This window comes from Cherax quadricarinatus, chromosome 1, assembly GCF_038502225.1.
Source record: "Cherax quadricarinatus isolate ZL_2023a chromosome 1, ASM3850222v1, whole genome shotgun sequence".
In the NCBI taxonomy this organism is placed as follows: Eukaryota; Metazoa; Arthropoda; class Malacostraca; order Decapoda; family Parastacidae; genus Cherax; species Cherax quadricarinatus.
Window position 1 is genome coordinate 31,623,516 of NC_091292.1, and position 21,317 is coordinate 31,644,832.

The following is a 21,317-nucleotide window of genomic DNA, read 5'->3' on the forward strand; positions in this document are numbered from 1 at the left end:
CCCAACCTAACCTAACCTAACCTAGCCTAACCTAACCTAACCTAACCTAACCTACTCTAACCTAACCTAACCTAACCTATCTTAACCTTACCTAACCTAACCTTGCCGAACCTATCCTAACCTAACCTAAAATATATTGGAACACTTCCAAAATACATTAGAGTACTCCAGAATTACTTTGAACGACTCCATTTTGGATATATCCAAATTAGTTTTGAAAACTTTATCGTAAAATCGAACATTATTTTCTTGTTGGTAAACACACTCAATGGTAGAAATATTTACTCGATTTCCGAATAGAAACACTTTCCTCGCTCTGAGAGACTCATTATGGGTCACCCCAACACATGGTGTAATGCGGTTCACATCCATGGTAGAACATAACACCTGCGTCAACTCAGGACAGACAGACGCCATGAAATGCGGGAAACATCCAAGGTAGAAAATCATCTCTTTCCAGACCAACTGTCTATCCTAACCTAACCTAACCTAACCTAATTCCTAACCTAACCTAACCTCACCTAACCGAACCTAACCTAACTCCATCAATCACCTCTATCCTAACCTAACCTAACCTAACCTAACCCAACCTAACTCCATCAAACACCTCTATCCTAACCTAACCTAACCTAACCTAACCCAACCTAACTCCATCAAACACCTCTATCCTAACCTAACCTAACCTATCCTAACCTAACCTAACCCCATCAAACACCTCGAATACTACCTAACTTAACCTAACCTAACCTTACCTAACCTACCGAACCTAACCTAACCTAACCTAACCTATCCTAACCTGTCCTAACCTAACCTAACCTAACCTAACCTAACCTAACCCAACTTATCCTAAGCTAACCTAACCTAACTTATCCTAACCTAACCTATCCTAAGCTAACCTAACCTAAAATAACGAACCTAACCTAACTTATCCTAATCTAATCTAACCTAACCTAACTTATCCTAACCTAACCTAACTTATCCTAACCTAACCTAACCTAACCTAACCTAAAATAACCTAACCTAACTTATCCTAACCTACTCACTTTACTTTGAACACCTTCAAAACACTCTCATACATCATTTGAGACCCCCTTTTCTCAATATCTCTCATCCACAACCTTTATCATCTCACTACAGAACAACCCCAAGATTACTTCGAACACTCTCATAAAGCATTTGAGTACTCACATAAACACCTTTGAACATTTCCAAACAACACTGAAGCACTTCCAAAATATCATTTTGATTACTCCCAAATAAGATTTATCATCTCTAATTTATCTACACTTACACATTTCATTAAATTACAACACATCCACCAAACTCCTCCCTCAGTCTCCAGACTTTACAACATTAGCACAAAAAAAAACTAACTCATACACTTATGACATGAGACATTACCATATCTAACACACTGACTAACTTTGAACCATCTCTGAACACCACTGATCTTCTTCAAAAAATGCTCTGCACATCATTTGAACACCTTCAAAAAAACACTACTGATTACTACCAAATCACCACTGAATACTACCAATCACCGGCAAAATCACCAGAAACTAAGTTTAACATCACCATCTAACATCCTTTTTATAGAAATCCCCTCAAATCACTATAACCAAGAACTCCCTCCCCATTTGGCGCATGAAAAAAAAAATGCATGAACACAAACCTAATACGCAAACACTTAGTACATGATCTCCATCAACTGAAAACATATCTTGTACACACACATAATATAAGACAATCACCAACTACAATCACCCATGTTCACTTACCTCAAAATCACTAATATCACAGAAAACAATCATTTTTATAAACATTTCACACACACACACAAAAAAAAAAAAATCATATTTGACAATATCTAAGCGCACTCACCTCACTACCACCAACACACGATGTCTCACCTCACAGGACCGACGAGCTCACCTCCAGTGACGTCACACTCCCATTGTGTTACTTGGTGGTTGGTAACATCACACCTAACCCCCCTTGTTTCAACCTGTTGTACCCTACATTATCTAAGAACACTATATCCAAGACGATTACCAGATTTTATGATCCCCAACACCAAGATCACAGAAAACACACATTTTATAATTATTCACACAAAAATCACGATCACCATTTCCATATCATGTTTACCGTCATCTATCAACACTAATCACCAAGATCACCAAAAAAATCTAAGATCATGCATCTCAAAACTACTATGATCACTGAAAACACTTATTTTAAACATTCGCACAAAAATAAGACATACACAAAAATACCACAACACTTCCACCAACATCTATAACATAACATGAGCACTATAACATATCACTATCACAAAAAAAAAAAAAATAATACACAGACACCCACATATTATACATTTCAATTGCAAATTTAAGACATGAGACATACTCACCAAATCTAAGACATTCACCTCCAACTATGACATACACATCACCCTTAAAACTTCCTTCCTTATTCATTCCGTATATCTCCACTCACCTCACTACCACCAACACACGATGTCTCACCTCACAGGACCGACGAGCTCACCTCCAGTGACGTCACACTCCCATTGTGTTACTTGGTGGTTGGTAACATCACACCTAACCCCCCTTGTTTCAACCTGTTGTACCCTACATTATCTAAGAACACTATATCCAAGACGATTACCAGATTTTATGATCCCCAACACCAAGATCACAGAAAACACACATTTTATAATTATTCACACAAAAATCACGATCACCATTTCCATATCATGTTTACCGTCATCTATCAACACTAATCACCAAGATCACCAAAAAAATCTAAGATCATGCATCTCAAAACTACTATGATCACTGAAAACACTTATTTTAAACATTCGCACAAAAATAAGACATACACAAAAATACCACAACACTTCCACCAACATCTATAACATAACATGAGCACTATAACATATCACTATCACAAAAAAAAAAAAATAATACACAGACACCCACATATTATACATTTCAATTGCAAATTTAAGACATGAGACATACTCACCAAATCTAAGACATTCACCTCCAACTATGACATACACATCACCCTTAAAACTTCCTTCCTTATTCATTCCGTATATCTCCTAGAGCTGTTTTAACCCCCGACGGTTCCATCACGACGCAGGAGCCAGAGGAACCATCACCACTCCAACACCACCTACTACACTCTGGCTCCTACGTCGTGATGGAACCGTCGGGGTTAAAACAGCTCTAGGAGATATACGGAATGAATAAGGAAGGAAGTTTTAAGGGTGATGTGTATGTCATAGTTGGAGGTGAATGTCTTAGATTTGGTGAGTATGTCTCATGTCTTAAATTTGCAATTGAAATGTATAATATGTGGGTGTCTGTGTATTATTTTTTTTTTTTTTGTGATAGTGATATGTTATAGTGCTCATGTTATGTTATAGATGTTGGTGGAAGTGTTGTGGTATTTTTGTGTATGTCTTATTTTTGTGCGAATGTTTAAAATAAGTGTTTTCAGTGATCATAGTAGTTTTGAGATGCATGATCTTAGATTTTTTTGGTGATCTTGGTGATTAGTGTTGATAGATGACGGTAAACATGATATGGAAATGGTGATCGTGATTTTTGTGTGAATAATTATAAAATGTGTGTTTTCTGTGATCTTGGTGTTGGGGATCATAAAATCTGGTAATCGTCTTGGATATAGTGTTCTTAGATAATGTAGGGTACAACAGGTTGAAACAAGGGGGGTTAGGTGTGATGTTACCAACCACCAAGTAACACAATGGGAGTGTGACGTCACTGGAGGTGAGCTCGTCGGTCCTGTGAGGTGAGACATCGTGTGTTGGTGGTAGTGAGGTGAGTGGAGATATACGGAATGAATAAGGAAGGAAGTTTTAAGGGTGATGTGTATGTCATAGTTGGAGGTGAATGTCTTAGATTTGGTGAGTATGTCTCATGTCTTAAATTTGCAATTGAAATGTATAATATGTGGGTGTCTGTGTATTATTTTTTTTTTTTTTTGTGATAGTGATATGTTATAGTGCTCATGTTATGTTATAGATGTTGGTGGAAGTGTTGTGGTATTTTTGTGTATGTCTTATTTTTGTGCGAATGTTTAAAATAAGTGTTTTCAGTGATCATAGTAGTTTTGAGATGCATGATCTTAGATTTTTTTGGTGATCTTGGTGATTAGTGTTGATAGATGACGGTAAACATGATATGGAAATGGTGATCGTGATTTTTGTGTGAATAATTATAAAATGTGTGTTTTCTGTGATCTTGGTGTTGGGGATCATAAAATCTGGTAATCGTCTTGGATATAGTGTTCTTAGATAATGTAGGGTACAACAGGTTGAAACAAGGGGGGTTAGGTGTGATGTTACCAACCACCAAGTAACACAATGGGAGTGTGACGTCACTGGAGGTGAGCTCGTCGGTCCTGTGAGGTGAGACATCGTGTGTTGGTGGTAGTGAGGTGAGTGCGCTTAGATATTGTCAAATATGATTTTTTTTTTTTTGTGTGTGTGTGTGAAATGTTTATAAAAATGATTGTTTTCTGTGATATTAGTGATTTTGAGGTAAGTGAACATGGGTGATTGTAGTTGGTGATTGTCTTATATTATGTGTGTGTACAAGATATGTTTTCAGTTGATGGAGATCATGTACTAAGTGTTTGCGTATTAGGTTTGTGTTCATGCATTTTTTTTTTCATGCGCCAAATGGGGAGGGAGTTCTTGGTTATAGTGATTTGAGGGGATTTCTATAAAAAGGATGTTAGATGGTGATGTTAAACTTAGTTTCTGGTGATTTTGCCGGTGATTGGTAGTATTCAGTGGTGATTTGGTAGTAATCAGTAGTGTTTTTTTGAAGGTGTTCAAATGATGTGCAGAGCATTTTTTGAAGAAGATCAGTGGTGTTCAGAGATGGTTCAAAGTTAGTCAGTGTGTTAGATATGGTAATGTCTCATGTCATAAGTGTATGAGTTAGTTTTTTTTTGTGCTAATGTTGTAAAGTCTGGAGACTGAGGGAGGAGTTTGGTGGATGTGTTGTAATTTAATGAAATGTGTAAGTGTAGATAAATTAGAGATGATAAATCTTATTTGGGAGTAATCAAAATGATATTTTGGAAGTGCTTCAGTGTTGTTTGGAAATGTTCAAAGGTGTTTATGTGAGTACTCAAATGCTTTATGAGAGTGTTCGAAGTAATCTTGGGGTTGTTCTGTAGTGAGATGATAAAGGTTGTGGATGAGAGATATTGAGAAAAGGGGGTCTCAAATGATGTATGAGAGTGTTTTGAAGGTGTTCAAAGTAAAGTGAGTAGGTTAGGATAAGTTAGGTTAGGTTATTTTAGGTTAGGTTAGGTTAGGTTAGGTTAGGATAAGTTAGGTTAGGTTAGGATAAGTTAGGTTAGGTTAGATTAGATTAGGATAAGTTAGGTTAGGTTCGTTATTTTAGGTTAGGTTAGCTTAGGATAGGTTAGGTTAGGATAAGTTAGGTTAGGTTAGCTTAGGATAAGTTGGGTTAGGTTAGGTTAGGTTAGGTTAGGATAGGTTAGGTTAGGTTAGGACAGGTTAGGATAGGTTAGGTTAGGTTAGGTTAGGTTCGGTAGGTTAGGTAAGGTTAGGTTAGGTTAAGTTAGGTAGTATTCGAGGTGTTTGATGGGGTTAGGTTAGGTTAGGATAGGTTAGGTTAGGTTAGGATAGAGGTGTTTGATGGAGTTAGGTTGGGTTAGGTTAGGTTAGGTTAGGTTAGGATAGAGGTGTTTGATGGAGTTAGGTTGGGTTAGGTTAGGTTAGGTTAGGTTAGGATAGAGGTGATTGATGGAGTTAGGTTAGGTTCGGTTAGGTGAGGTTAGGTTAGGTTAGGAATTAGGTTAGGTTAGGTTAGGTTAGGATAGACAGTTGGTCTGGAAAGAGATGATTTTCTACCTTGGATGTTTCCCGCATTTCATGGCGTCTGTCTGTCCTGAGTTGACGCAGGTGTTATGTTCTACCATGGATGTGAACCGCATTACACCATGTGTTGGGGTGACCCATAATGAGTCTCTCAGAGCGAGGAAAGTGTTTCTATTCGGAAATCGAGTAAATATTTCTACCATTGAGTGTGTTTACCAACAAGAAAATAATGTTCGATTTTACGATAAAGTTTTCAAAACTAATTTGGATATATCCAAAATGGAGTCGTTCAAAGTAATTCTGGAGTACTCTAATGTATTTTGGAAGTGTTCCAATATATTTTAGGTTAGGTTAGGATAGGTTCGGCAAGGTTAGGTTAGGTAAGGTTAAGATAGGTTAGGTTAGGTTAGGTTAGAGTAGGTTAGGTTAGGTTAGGTTAGGTTAGGCTAGGTTAGGTTAGGTTAGGTTGGGTTAGGTTAAGTTAGGTTAGGTTAGGTTAGGCTAGGTTAGGTTAGGTTAGGTTAGGTTAGGTTAGGTTAGGTTAGGTTAGGTTAGGTTAGGTTCGGCTAGGTTAGGTTATGTTAGGTAAGGTTAGGTTAGGGTAGGTTCGGTTAGGTTAGGTTAGGTTAGGTTAAGTTAGGTTAGGTTAGGCTAGGTTAGGTTAGGTTAGGATGAGTTAGGTAAGGTTAGGTTAGGTTAGGTTAGGTTAGGTTAGGATAGGTTAGGTTAGGTTAGGTTGGGACAGGTTAGGATAGGTTAGGTTAGGTTAGGTTAGGTTCGGTAGGTTAGGTTAGGTTAGGTTAGGATAAGTTAGGTTAGGTTAGGCTAGGTTAGGCTAGGTTAGGGATGTGTGTGTGTGTGTGTGTGTGTGTGTGTGTGTGTGTGTGTGTGTGTCTGTGTGTGGGATGTGGGATGTGGGTGATGTGGGATGTGGGTGTTGTTGTCGAACTAGAGATACCGAAAAGACGTTATAAGTGAGTTGTTTTTGTGACTTTTTCTGATGTAGTGTGTCCCCTTATTAACTTTAATGAACTAAAAGGGTTAAAACGAGAAAAAAAATGGGAGGTGTGGGTGTTGTGACTTTCTGATGAAATTAGATAAAACGAGAAAAAATTGTGGGTGTTGTGGGTTGTGGGTGTTGTGGGATGTGGGTGTTGATCTTAGTTTATGGTGATTTTGGTGGTGTTTTGAGTGTATTCAGTGGTGTTTTAGTATTCAGTGGTGTATTTGGGAGTACTCAAATGGTGTTTTTGGAAGTGTTTCAGTGTTGTTTGGAAATGTTCAAAGGTGTTTTGAGTGTGTTCAAATGTTGTTTTTTTGAAGGTGATCAAGGGTGTTCAAGGGTGTTTTGAAGGTGTTCAAAGGTGTTTTGAGGTTATTCAAAGGTGTTTTGAGTGTGTTCAAATGATTATGAGAGTGTTTTGAAAGTGTTCAAAGGTGTTTTGAAGGTGTTCAAAGGTGTTTTGAAGGTGTTGAAGGGTGTTTTGATTGAATTCAGCGGTGTTTTAGTAGTAATCAGTGGTGTAATTGGGATTACTCAAATAGTGTTTTGGAAATGTTCAAAGGTGTTCAAAGGTGTTTTGAAGGTGTTGAAGGGTGATTTGATTGAATTCAGCGGTGTTTTAGTAGTATTCAGTGGTGTAATTGGGAGTACTCAAATAGTGTTTTGGAAATGTTCAAAGGTGTTTTTGAAGGTGTTCAAGAGTGTTTTGAAGGTGTTCAAGGGTATTTGAAGGTGTTGAAGGGTGTTTTGATTGAATTCAGCTGTGTTTTAGTAGTAATCAGTGGTGTAATTGGGAGTACTCAAATAGTGTTTTTGGAAATGTTCAAAGGTGTTCAAAGGTGTTCAAGAGTGTTTTGAAGGTGTTCAAGGGTATTTGAAGGTGTTGAAGGGTGTTTTGATTGAATTCAGCTGTGTTTTAGTAGTAATCAGTGGTGTAATTGGGAGTACTCAAATAGTGTTTTTGGAAATGTTCAAAGGTGTTCAAAGGTGTTTTGAAGATGTTGAAGGGTGTTTTGATTGAATTCAGCGGTGTTTTAGTAGTAATCAGTGGTGTAATTGGGATTACTCAAATAGTGTTTTTGGAAGTGTTTCAGTGTTGTTTGGAAATGTTCAAAGGTGTTCAAAGGTGTTTTGAGTGTGTTCAAATGTTGTTTTTTTGAAGGTGATCAAGGGTGTTCAAGGGTGTTTTGAAGGTGTTCAAAGGTGTTTTGAGGTTATTCAAAGGTGTTTTGAAGGTGTTCAAGGGTGTTTATGTGAGTATTCAAAGGTGTTTTTTGAAGGTGTACAAATGATTATGAGAGTGTTTTTGGGGGTGTTCAAAGTAAAGTGTTTGAGTTAGTTTTTGTGACTTTTTTTTTTTTTCTGATGTATTGTGTCCCCTTAATAACTTTAATGAACTAAAAGGGTAAAAACGAGAAAATGCCTAGTCTGGAGACTGAGGGATGAGTTGTAATTTAATGAAAATGTGTAAGTGCAGATAAATTAGAGATGTCAAATCTTATTTGGGAGTACTCAAATAGTGTTTTGGAAATGTTCAAAGGTGTTTTGAGTGTGTTCAAATGTTTTTGAAGGTGTTCAAGGGTGTTTTGAAGGTGTTCAAGGGTGTTTTGAAGGTGTTCAAAGGTGTTTTGAGGTTATTCAAATGATTATGAGAGTGCTTTGAAGGTGTTTTGAAGGTGTTCAAGGGTGTTTATGTGAGTATTCAAAGGTGTTTTTTGAAGGTGTACAAATGATTATGAGAGTACTTATGAAGGTGTTCAAATGATGTGCAAGAGTACTTATGAAGGTGTTCTGGGAGTATTCAGAGGTGATTTGGGGGTGTTCGAATGATGTTTTTTGGAGTATTTCAGTGTTGTTTGGAAATGTATAAAGGTATTTTTTGTGAGTATTCAAATGATTTATGAGAGTGTTTTGAAGATGTTCAAAGTAAAAGTGCGTATTTAACTTCGTAATATGTAAAATTGTGAGTAGTGGATGTAAGCGATGTGGTGACTTTCTGATGCATGTGTCCCCTTATTAACTTTAATGAACTAAAAGGGTTAAAACGAGAAAAATTGGGGGTTATGAGTGAAAATTGTGAGGTGTTGGTTGGAGTGTGAGGGTTTGGGAGGGTGGGTAAAAGGGTAGACAAGATTCAACCTGTGTGCGCGGTCATCACGTGACGTCACTGACATAGGGGGCGACCTGATTCAACCTGTGTGCGCGTGACGTCACTGACCGCCGAGTAAACACCCTTCTTAGTTCATTTGACTTAATGAGCGGAAACTTTTAGTTCATTTTAAAATAATAAGGGGAAGATGTTTAGACCTGTAGTAAGCATGCCCCCCCATAGGAGGAGTCTATTTTGAATGCTTACCCCCAGAGGGGGGATTCCAAAAACTTTGATCCGAGGAATTTCGAAAACCCCATAGGAGGGAATCCAAAAACTTGGTATTATCGAGAAAAATTTGAGGTTGGGGGGTGGGTGAAAGTGGGAGGGGTAATCCAAAAATTTGATCCAAGGTGATCATAAGAAATTCAAAACCCCCATAGGGGGGGAATCCAAAAACTTGTATTATCGAGAAATTTTTGGGATTGGGGGGGGTGAAAGTGGGAGGGGGAACCTTAAAAATTTGATCTGAGGAGATGGAGTCATGGTATTGTCGAGAAAATTTGGGGTGAAAGTGGGAGGGGTAATCCAAAAATTTGATCCAAGGAGATGGAGAATTTCGAAAACCCCATAGGGGGGATCCAAAAAACTTGATCCGAGGAGATGGAGTCATGGTATTGTCGAGAAAATTTGGGGTGAAAGGAGGGGTACCCAAAAAAACTTGATCTAAGGAGATGGAGAATTTCGAAAACCCCATAGGGGGGAATCCAAAAAAAAAACTTGATCCAAGGAGATGGAGAATTTCGAAAAACCCATAGGGGGGATCCAAAAAAACTTGATCCGAGGAGATGGAGAATTTGATTTCGAGAAATTTTGGGATGGGGGGTGAAAGTGAGAGGGGGAACCTCAAAAATTTGATCCGAGGAGATGGAGTCATGGTATTGTCGAGAAAATTTGGGGTGAAAGGAGGGGTACCCAAAAATTTGATCCAAGGAATTGGAGAATTTCGAAAACCCCATAGGGGGGAATCCAAAAACTTGGTAATATTGAGAAATTTTTGGGATTGGGGGTGGAAGGAGGGACAATCCAAAAAAAAACCTTGATCCAAGGAGATGGAGAATTTCGAAACCCCCATAGGGGGGAATCCAAAAACTTGATCCGAGGAGATGGAGAATTTGATTTCGAGAAATTTTGGGATGGGGGTGAAAGTGAGAGGGGGAACCTTAAAAACTTGATCCGAGGAGATGGAGAGCACAAGAAAATGAAATTCAAAAAAAATTCGAAAAAAAATCGGAAAAAAATTCGAGGCGCGGGGGCGATCCGGACGACGCTGCAGAAGGCGCAGCAGAAGGCGCGGGCGGGGCTCGCGAAGGGCGCGGGCGGGCGCGCGGGCGGGGGCGCGCGGCGCGACGGCGGGGTCGCGAAGGGGGGGGGGGTCGTGGGCGGGGGTATTGGTTGGGGGGTCAAGGGTGAGGTAGTCTCGAGGGCGAGGTCATGGTCAAACCGGAAGTAACACCTAGGTGTGAAAAGGGGACCGCTCAGTGGAAGGCTTAAACCGGAAGGGACCGCTCTGTAGAAGGCCCTAAACCGGAAGGGACCGCTCTGTAGAAGGCCCTAAACCGGAAGGGACCGCTCTGTAGAAAACTTCACTACTTATATATATATATATATATATATGTCGTGCCGAATAAGCAGAACTTGCGATCTTGGCTTAAATAGCAACGCTCATCTTGCCATATAGGACAAGCAAAAATTTGTGTATGCAATAATTTCGCCAAAATCATTCTCAACCTAACGAAAAAAATATATTTCACCGTGTTTGTTTAATATTAAATTATTGTAAACAAATCTAAAATATATTTGGTTGGGTTAGGCTAAAATAAATTGTTCGTGTTATAATAAGGTTAGGTAAGTTTTCTAAGATTCTTTTGGTGCAAAATTAAAAATTTTTACAATAACATTAATGAAAAAAATATATCTTTAAACGTATAAGAGAAAATTTCAGAAAGGACTCAATTTTAAATGAGTTCTTGCCAACTGACCAGTTTTACATATATATATATATATATATATATATATATATATATATATATATATGAAGATTGAGACACTTATGCAGCATATGGGAATCTACAAGATTGATGGACTGAACACATCGACTCCAGGTTGAGGGACTGATTACCTCATTCTCCTCCTCTCCTTACGCCTTCCTCTTTGTATTGGACTGATGAAGCCACTGTGTGGCGAAACGTTTCCTGAATAAAGATTCCCATATGCTGCATAAGTGTCTCAATCTTCAACTTGTCGGTTTTTCAAACCATTCATCACATATATATATATATATATATATATATATATATATATATATATATATATATATATATATATATATATATATATATATATATATATATATATATATATAGATGGGGTCCACCTCTGGTGTAAATTGTGGGACCCATAGCCTCCGAGAAGTGGATAAAAAGGCTTCAAGGAAGAATATTTGGATTTCTTCCTGAAGCCATTTGAATATTCCACTTCCCCTACCACCCCATCTTTTAAACTATTTTTTTTTACCAATAGGAATATTTTATTACATAATATGGCACAGAAGATTGAAGAGATACATTGTTGATATAAAGGTGGCATATACGGTACATGTTGTTACGTGTGTATCACCGATTATAAGGCGAAAATCTCATCCAGCTCCTCAGAGCTGGGGCGTGTGCCCAAAATGCAGCATGCATTACCCCTTTGAACAGCCGCGCTGAGCCGCTGGAACAGAAAACTAGCTGCCCTGGGATCCCTAGTTACCCTGATGAGTCTTTTTCCCAGCTCCTTAAGGAAATTAGATGCACTCTTTCCCCATGAGCCAAGGGTCTCTGAGCCTATGGGAACAAACATATAATGATGGGCAAGTTCTCCATATTTTCTAGACTTTTGGGACTCCCTAAAGCTGGCAGCTGCCCCTCCTTCCTCCCTGGTGTATTGGAGATAGGTATCAGCCAAGGTAGATGCACATGTATAGTCCCACACCACCTGCTTCCCATCTGTCCAGGCTTGAAGGGTGATACCATCTGGACGCTTCTGGCTGCCATCAGATCTGCATAGTTGGGGTGGCTCCCTTACTGCTGGGCATCCAGCTGTTGTGAGGCTCCTCTTGATAATGTTATTAACCTCCTCATGTCTTGCCATCTTTCCCTCGGATTTACGGCACACAAGACCATGGTACCCGAATCGGTCTGCTGCTTCACTGCCACAAATACACCTGTGTTCGGCGAGAATAGGGGCGGCAAGTCGAAGGGCAACACCGATGCGGATGGTCTGTGGGTCGAGGCGTGTGCCAAGGCTGGAGTTGGGAACTGCCAACAGAAAGTCCCCAGCATGAGGGGCTCTCACTGCCAGCAGGCGGGCTCTATCCTTCCCTGACACACTCTGAAGCATCGTTGAGGCTATATTTTCCACTATTGGACCACTATTATATATATATATATATATATATATATATATATATATATATATATATATATATATATATATATATATATATATATCCTGACGATCTGCTGGAGTGTGAGCAGGGTAATATTTAGTGAAGAGATTCAGGGAAACCGGTTATTTTTATATAGCCGGACTTGAGTCCTGGAAATGGGAAGTACAATGCCTGCACTCTAAAGGAGGGGTTCGGGATATTAGCAGTTTGGAGGGATATGTTGTGTATCTTTATAGGTACATGCTTCTAAACTGTTGTGTTCTGAGCACCTCTGCAAAAACAGTGATTGTGTGAGTGAGGTGAAAGTGTTGAATGATGATGAAAGTATTTTCTTTTTGGGGATTTTCTTTCTTGTTTGGGTCACCCTGCCTCTGTGGGAGACGGCCGACTTGTTATATATATATATATATATATATATATATATATATATATATATATATATATATATATATATATATATATATATATATATATATATATATATAACGTGTGTGTGTGTGGGAGTTGTCACAGTTGCTCTTTGCTGATGACACTGTGCTCTTGGGAGACTCTGAAGAGAACTTGCAGAGGTTGGTGGGTGAATTTGGTAGGGTATGTAAAAGAAGAAAATTAAAGGTGACTATAGGATAGAGTAAGGTTATGAGGATAACAAAAAGATTAGGTGAGGAAAGATTGGATATCAGATTGGAGGGAGAGAGTATGGAGGAGGTGAATGTATTCAGATATTTAGGAGAGGACGTGTCAGCGGATGGGTCTATGAAAGATGAGGAGAATCATAGAACTGATGAGGGAAAAAGGGTGAGCGGTGCACTTAGGAGTCTGTGGAGACAAAGAACTATGTCCTTGGAAGCAAAGAGGGGAATGTATGAGAGTATAGTTTTACCAACGCTCTTATATGGGTGTGAAGCATGGGTGGTGAATGTTGCAACGAGGAGAAGGCTGGAGGCAGTGGAGATGTCATGTCTGAGGGCAATGTGAGGTATGAATATAATGCAGAGAATTCGTAGTTTGGAAATTAGGAGGTGTGGGATTACCAAAATTATTATCTAGAGGACTGAGGAGGGGGTTGTTGAGGTGGTTCGGACATGTAGAGAGAATGCAACAAAACAGAATGACTTCGAGAGTGTATAAATCTGAAGTGGCGGGAAGGCGGGGAAGGGGGTCGGCCTTGGAAGGGTTAGAGGAAGGGGGTAAAGGAGGTTTTGTGTGCGAGGGGTTTGGACTTCCAGCAAGCGTGCATGAGCGTGTTTGATAGGAGTGAATGGAGACAAATGTTTTTTAATACTTGACGTGCTGTTGAAGTGTGAGCAAAGTAACATTTATGAAGGGATTCAGGGAAACCGGCAGGCCGGATTTGAGTCCTGGAGATGGGAAGTACAGTGCCTGCACTCTGAAGGAGGGGGTGTTAATGTTGCAGTTTTATAACTGTAGTGTAAAGCTCCCCTCTGGCAAGACAATGATGGAGTGAATGATGAAAGTTTTTCTTTTTCAGGCCACCCTGCCTTGGTGGGAATCGGCCAATGTGTCTACATATATATATATATATATATATATATATATATATATATATATATATATATATATATATATATATATATATAATCTCGTACCGAATAGGTAAAACTTGTCAATTAACAATAACTCATTCAAAATTAAGTCCTTTCTAAAAATTTCTCTTATATGTTTAAGGATATATTTTTTCATTTATGTTAAAGTAAAAGTTAATAATTTTGTACCAAAAGAACCTTAGAAAGCTTACCTAACCTTATTCTAAGAAGAGCAATTTAATTTAGCTTAATCCAACTAAATATATTTTAGATAAGTTTACAGTAATTTAATAATAAATAAACACTTAAATTTATTTTTTTCGTTAGCTTCAGATTGACTTTTTTGCGGAATTATTGCATTCACAAATTTATTCGGCAAGATGAGATTTTGTGTTAAAGCCAAAGATATATATATATATATATATATATATATATATATATATATATATATATATATATATATATATATATATATATATATATATATATATATAGCAACGCTCATACAGGACAAGTGAAAATTTGTGTATGCAATAATTTCGCCAAAATAATTCTGAACCTAACGAAAAAAATATATTTCACTGTGTTTGTTTAGTATTAAATTATTGTAAACAAATCTAAAATGTATTTGGTTGGGTTAGGCTAAAATAAATTGTTCTTGTTATAATAAGGTTAGGTAAGTTTTCTAAGATTCTTTTGGTGCAAAATTAAAAATTTTTACATTAAAATTAATGAAAAAAATATATCTTTAAACGTATAAGAGAAAATTTCAGAAAGGACTTAATTTTAAATGAGTTCTTGCTAATTGACCAGTTTTACATATTCGGCACGACATATATATATATATATATATATATATATATATATATATATATATGTCGTGCCGAATGGGCAGAACTTTCGATCTTGGCTTAAATAGCAACGCTCATCTTGCCATATAGGACAAGTGAAAATTTGTGTATGCAATAATTTCGCCAAAATCATTTTGAACCTAACAAAAAAAATATATTTCACTGTGTTTGTTTAGTATTAAATTACTGTAAACAAATCTAAAATATATTTAGTTGGGTTGGGCTAAATTAAATTGCACTTGTTATAATAAGGTTAGGTAAGTTTTCTAAGTTCCTTTTGGTGCAAAATTATAAATTTTTACATCACCATTAATGAAAAAAAATATATCTTTAAACGTATAAGAGAAAATCTTAGAAAAGACGTAATTTTAGATGAGTTCTTGCTAATTGATCAGTTTTACATATTCGGCACGACATATATATATATATATATATATATATATATATATATATATATATATATATATATATATATATATATATATATATATATATATATATATATATATGTGTGTGTGTGTGTGTGTGTGTGTGTGTGTGTGTGTGTGTGTGTGTGTGTGTAATAAGATCACAGGAAACAGATGATTTCAGAATATGAAAAACAACCACCGTGAAAGAATAATGAAATAAGCAATGAAATAATGAAAAATAATGAAATAAACAAATTTGATCCATTTATAATTAATAGAATTTGGGAAGAATTTAATAATACATTGGACAAGTAATAATTCTTAATTCTTGGGTAGAATAGTTTGTTGGTGGGTTGTGTGAAGGACCTGTCTAGTTGGGTCAGCGGGCCTACTGCAGTGTTCTCTTTCTTATGAGTTGCGTGTCGTCGTGCGTCTGGTGTTGCTTTGTTGTGGGATGTGATGGTGAGTTGTGGTCTAGACCCTTTATATGCCTTCCTTTGATGCATTCTTTTTATTGTTCCTTGATAATGTGATTAGTCATGAAGGCGCTCGGAATTTCTCTATTCTTTCATAGTGGTTGTTTTGCACACACACACACACACATATGTATATATATATATATATATATATATATATATATATATATATATATATATATATATATATATATATATATATATATATATATATATATTATATATATATATATATATATATATATATATATATATATATATATATATATATATATATATATATATATACATGTATATATATTTATATATATATATATATATATATATATATATATATATATATATATATATATATATATATATATATATATATATATATATATATATATGTCGTGCCGAATATGTAAAACTGGTCAGTTAGCAAGAACTCATTTAAAACTAAGTCCTTTCCGAAATTTTCTCTTATACGTTTAAAGATATATATTTTTCATTAATGTTAATGTAAAAAAAATAAATTTTGCACCAAAAGAATCTTAGAAAACTTACCTAACCTTATTATAACAAGCGTAATTTATTTTAGCCTAACCCAACTAAATATATTTTACATTTGTTTACAATAATTTAATACTAAACAAACACAATGAAATATATTTTTCTCGTTAGGTTCAGAATGATTTTGGCGAAATTATTGCATACACAAATTTTCACTTGTCCTATATGGCAAGATGAGCGTTGCTATTTAAACCAAGATCGCAAGTTCTGCCTATTCGGCACGACATTATAAAAATATATATATATATATATATATATATATATATATATATATATATATATATATATATATATATATATATATATATATATATGTGTGTGTGTGTGTGTGTGTGTGTGTGTGTGTATGTGTGTGTGTGTGTGTGTGCAAAACAACCACTATGAAAGAATAATAAAATTCCAAGTTCTGAATCCTTTCTTATCTTAATTTTCTTGTATTTCCCTTTCATAACCTATTTCGGTAAACAAGTAATGGTTTCTTTCCATCTTTAAAATCTAAAACATTATTTTAAGCATATTTTTTAATATGTTCTCTTATATTTTCGATGTTCAGAGTTATGATGATGTGACCTGTTCTGTGCTCGCTAACCTGCACGATTAACTCGTCCAGGTTACACACAAATCCCTCACTGTACATATACCGCTAAAGAAAGTGTATTCCATTCAACTCATAGCGCCTGACCTACTCAGAAGACAATTACATAGGCTGTAAAGTTAAGACCTCTACTGAGAGCTTTTTAAGGGACAGTTAGGGGTTGCATAACAAAAAAAAAGATGATTACTTAAGATGCAAAGTGACTAGAGATGAAGGCTGTAAAGATGTTCCTTTAAGCCCTCCTCTTAAAATCTCGCTAGACACTGTCTTCTGCAATGCTTCCTCTAGCAGTTCAAGTGATTCTGGTATTAACTTCTGCTGGTCTAGAATAACAGGGCAACAGTTACATTAAGGATAACTCCTGGTTAGACACTTGAATTTTTTGTTATTTTCTCTGCTGTAAGTGGATATATTCCGAAACATGTGTATAGCTTGGTCTTAAAGACATAATGAGATGGATATGACAAGCATTTGTCACGTACAGGACCTATGGCCCACTTACTGCACCGGACGCACGAGCAGCACTACGTGGCCCACGTCATGGCCCACGCTGCAGGTATTGGCCCCAGTTCGTCTTGGCGAAGGAGACCTCAATTCGACACCCGCGTCAACAACCCTCAGGATATCACTCTCGCTGAAACATCCAGCAACCATTATCCCTCATTAACTTCTGACCAAGTTGCGCCTGCCAAGCCCAACTTCCCGACAATTAACCCAGCACTGAGACAGTTGCTTGACGATAATGAACAGAAGGTAGGTGACATAATTTTTTTTTCTAGCAAAAGAGAAGAAATCACATTCCTGGGTTAAAACTGCCCTGGTTATGGGGACCACATTAGCAGGTCAACTATACATAACAGCATTCACCCTTGAAACAAACGAAAACCAGATGAAGAATTACACACATGTGCAACATCTGGGCATCTTTACTTGTGGACGCTTCGCTAATCAGTGACTTTATCAATACAAGGACGTAATGTGAAGAATGTATAAGATAATGAATACCTCAGCCTTGGAGTAGTCTTAAAGAATCTGAAGCACAGACATGAAGCTTGTTGCTTATATACCGGTAGACACAAATAAAGTTGCTCAGATGTTTCATGTGTCTAATTCTTCATCTTGTCAACATTGTATACCACTCTTGTATAAACGTAAACTACTTATCAACAAAGGGTATATACACCAAAAGGTGTGTCCCTTAGTATGCATATACTGAGTGTTCATTTAATCCCTATTTTGCCTACTTTCAGGTACCTAACTTCATGTACCTGCCTTCACTAACTTACCTTCAAATACCTGCCTTCATGTACCAATATAATATAATAATAATATCTTTATATCTACAAGTACATGTACAAGGTATACAGTCCTAGCCGACATCAGTGACATACTACTATATAGAAAGCCGCTTGTTATGCAGAGCATCTCGGGCAAATTAGGTCAGTTTTGTCCCAGGATGCGACCCACACCAGTCGACTAACACCCAGGTACCCATTTTATACTGATGGGTGAACAGGAACAGCAGGTGTCTTATGGAAACACGTCCCTAATGTTTTCCAGCCGTACCGGAGATTCGAACTCTGGACCTCAGTGTGTGAGCTGAGTGGGCTAGTGATCCAGCTACGGGACATCGTAAAGAAACAGAGTAAATATCAGAAAGGAAAACTTGGCAGCCTCTTCATCATCATACATTAACATATACATTACCTAATACGCAAATAAATATTTCTTTAATATGAATATTGAATCTATTGTCACAGTTTCGAAGTCTGGCAAATATTTTTTTTTTTTACATTTCCTCTAATTTTTTTACAATAATCCAAGATAAATAAAGCAATTTAGAAATAATTAGAAAGATTTTCCCTAACATTGTTATATGTACTTCTAGGGAAACCCTAAATTTCCAAGGAGCATATTGACCTTAATAAATATTATCATCAAGTTGTGGTCAACACAGCGGTACCCAGTGAGTGATAAAAGTGACACACCCCATAAATTAACTTCTTCCACACACATAACTATGTATAATATTTCCCCTCTCACTGTGATGCCAATGGTGAAGATATTCCTTCGTTACACAATATTCACTCGCTTAATATTAGATTTTCAACATGAAGCAATATTACTCCAGGATGTATTCTGATATAACTCAACCCTCATGTTTCAGATCGTACAAGAACTGGGAGCACAGAATGTCACCAAGTATCTAAGACACGATTTCACCGAGAGCTTTAACACTCATGTATAATTTTAACCCCAAAATTATTGTATCGTATGTTGCTAGTATTCAACGTGCAACAGCCAAATTTATTTTAATCAAAGTAAATCTACATATATTTTTTTTCGTGAAATGCAAAAAAAAAAAAAAAATAATAGAAAAAAGTAGAGGGGGGCAAGAAAGCCTGTTAACAGCGGACCAGGACTCTACGTCATCATTAAATATTTATTGTAAATGTGCTTCACTCTGTTGGAAGCAAACATAACCTAGATGATCACAAGATCCAGCACCAGCAACAAGGATCAGTGGTGGTACGTCGCCAGGTTACTTCATTATTACCTTCCACCTCCAAGAATATCGCTGAAGTATTCATGTGTTGATCATCAAGCTCAGGTTGTACTGATCTGTGTATACCCAGTGTAAACATATATATATTTCAGGTCATCATATACATATATATATATATATATATATATATATATATATATATATATATATATATATATATTATATTTATTTTTATAGTTGATGTAATATATATACCTATTTATATTTTGTAAAAGAAGTTTCTCTGTATTTTTTCTTGAAATGGAAAACTAGAGGATTTTCAAACATAATATTAGTTTAAATGAGAACATGTCTTGAGTTCTATAAGTCAATTACTACATTGTTCTTTCCCTGTAAATTATATTTGAAAGCATCTTGCAGCTTCCCTGAGCATTAGGTACAAGATATGTCCTAAATAGGTATAGTCGGATAATTTCACAGTTGTAATCTCAGTTTACACTAAATGAATAAACCTTCAATTCATCTGTAAGTAAAATCCTTTATATTTCTGTTAAAGAAAAAGATACAAAATGAGAGCATTTTTTAAATGATTAGAAATTGCAGTTTTCTTTAGTCTGACTTAAAACAGGCAGTAACTATACTTAGTTATTATATTCTTAAGTGAAGACAATAAATATTTATGATATTTATCTTTTAGTGCCTAACTCCCCAAAAAAATCTTTTTAACACGACGAGTCCATCGAGAAGACACCTCTGAACTTCTCAACCAAAAATTATTTTTAATTGTGCTCGCAGTTTTTCAGGACCATGCTAAAACTATTAGATGAAAAGCTTTTATATGCAATTTACACATTTAGTAAGTGCAAATTACTCGAGTGTAACTATAATGGGGACACAAATTGCTAACATGATGTGTACAACTTGAACTTTATTCCGCCGAGAACCTCTGTGAGTAATGGTTAATTAAGTGTGTTTTAAGTCGATCGACTGCTCAAAGGATCATTAAGCTGGATGTCATCTGTTCTCAATCAGTCAACAATACTTTAATCCATAAAATAAGAATTAAAGTAAACTCTCATTACATATACAATGAGAGACACACACCTCTAAGTGTGTGTCTCTTATTGTAGCAGTTTAAGTGCACTGAAAGGATAAATATTTCAAGGGCCGAAATTATTGAGTAAAGTCACTATCTTACTCTTCTAGAATGACGCTATAAACAGGTTCATTCTTTTCTATATTAATATTATATCTATCATGTTTAGTATGGGATCCATGGACTGCAAGATACGGAGAGAGAGTTTACCCCATTAATAAAGATCTGGTTGTACAAAACAAATGAATAAATGCTATGACTTGTTACCAACATACAATGAAAGAATATAACAGTGACGAGAATGATTTATTCTAGTGAGTAGTCAGTCCTTCAGAAATCTGTAAGTAGGTATGTATATACGGATAGCTACACGATCCGAGAAATGTATCCCCGTACATCACCATTGTCTCCCTGAGCCTCAATGCGCGCGATTGGAATCGCTTAGAGTGTGGCGTAAGTTAGCAATGCAGATGATGATTTGAAGCGAATCATAAGAGGTATTCACAAGTCATCATGTAGAAACTAATAACCATCTTTCAATAAAAATGACAAATTAGGACATACACAGCCCTTATCGAATTCAAACCTTTTGAAAGAAACCAAAATCCTAAAATTCACAAAGACGTCAAGTTTGAAGCTGCTGTTTGAAATAAACAAAATTATACTCAACATTCCCTTTATTTAATTCTTGTGCAGCTAATTCATCAACGTTGCCATGCTCCTGGAGGCTTGTGTGAGAGGGAATCTACTAAAGGTTAACTAGAATCTTTCTCTTAATAATAAAGTTATTATTATTATTAAAGATATTA

The 21,317-nt window shown here is 36.3% G+C and overlaps 1 protein-coding gene across 1 annotated transcript in view; it reads left to right on the top strand.

The window, feature by feature from the left end:
• LOC138855501 (alkaline phosphatase-like) overlaps positions 1-19,987 on the top strand; it is a 39,527-nt gene extending 19,540 nt beyond the window's left edge. Inside the window, exons 10-11 of the mRNA XM_070105160.1 lie at positions 17,391-17,659; positions 19,074-19,987. Coding sequence (XP_069961261.1) covers positions 17,391-17,659; positions 19,074-19,154 — 350 coding nt within the window. The 3' untranslated portion in view covers positions 19,155-19,987. The remainder of the gene's footprint in view (positions 1-17,390; positions 17,660-19,073) is intronic.
• The last annotated feature ends 1,330 nt before the right edge of the window (positions 19,988-21,317 follow it).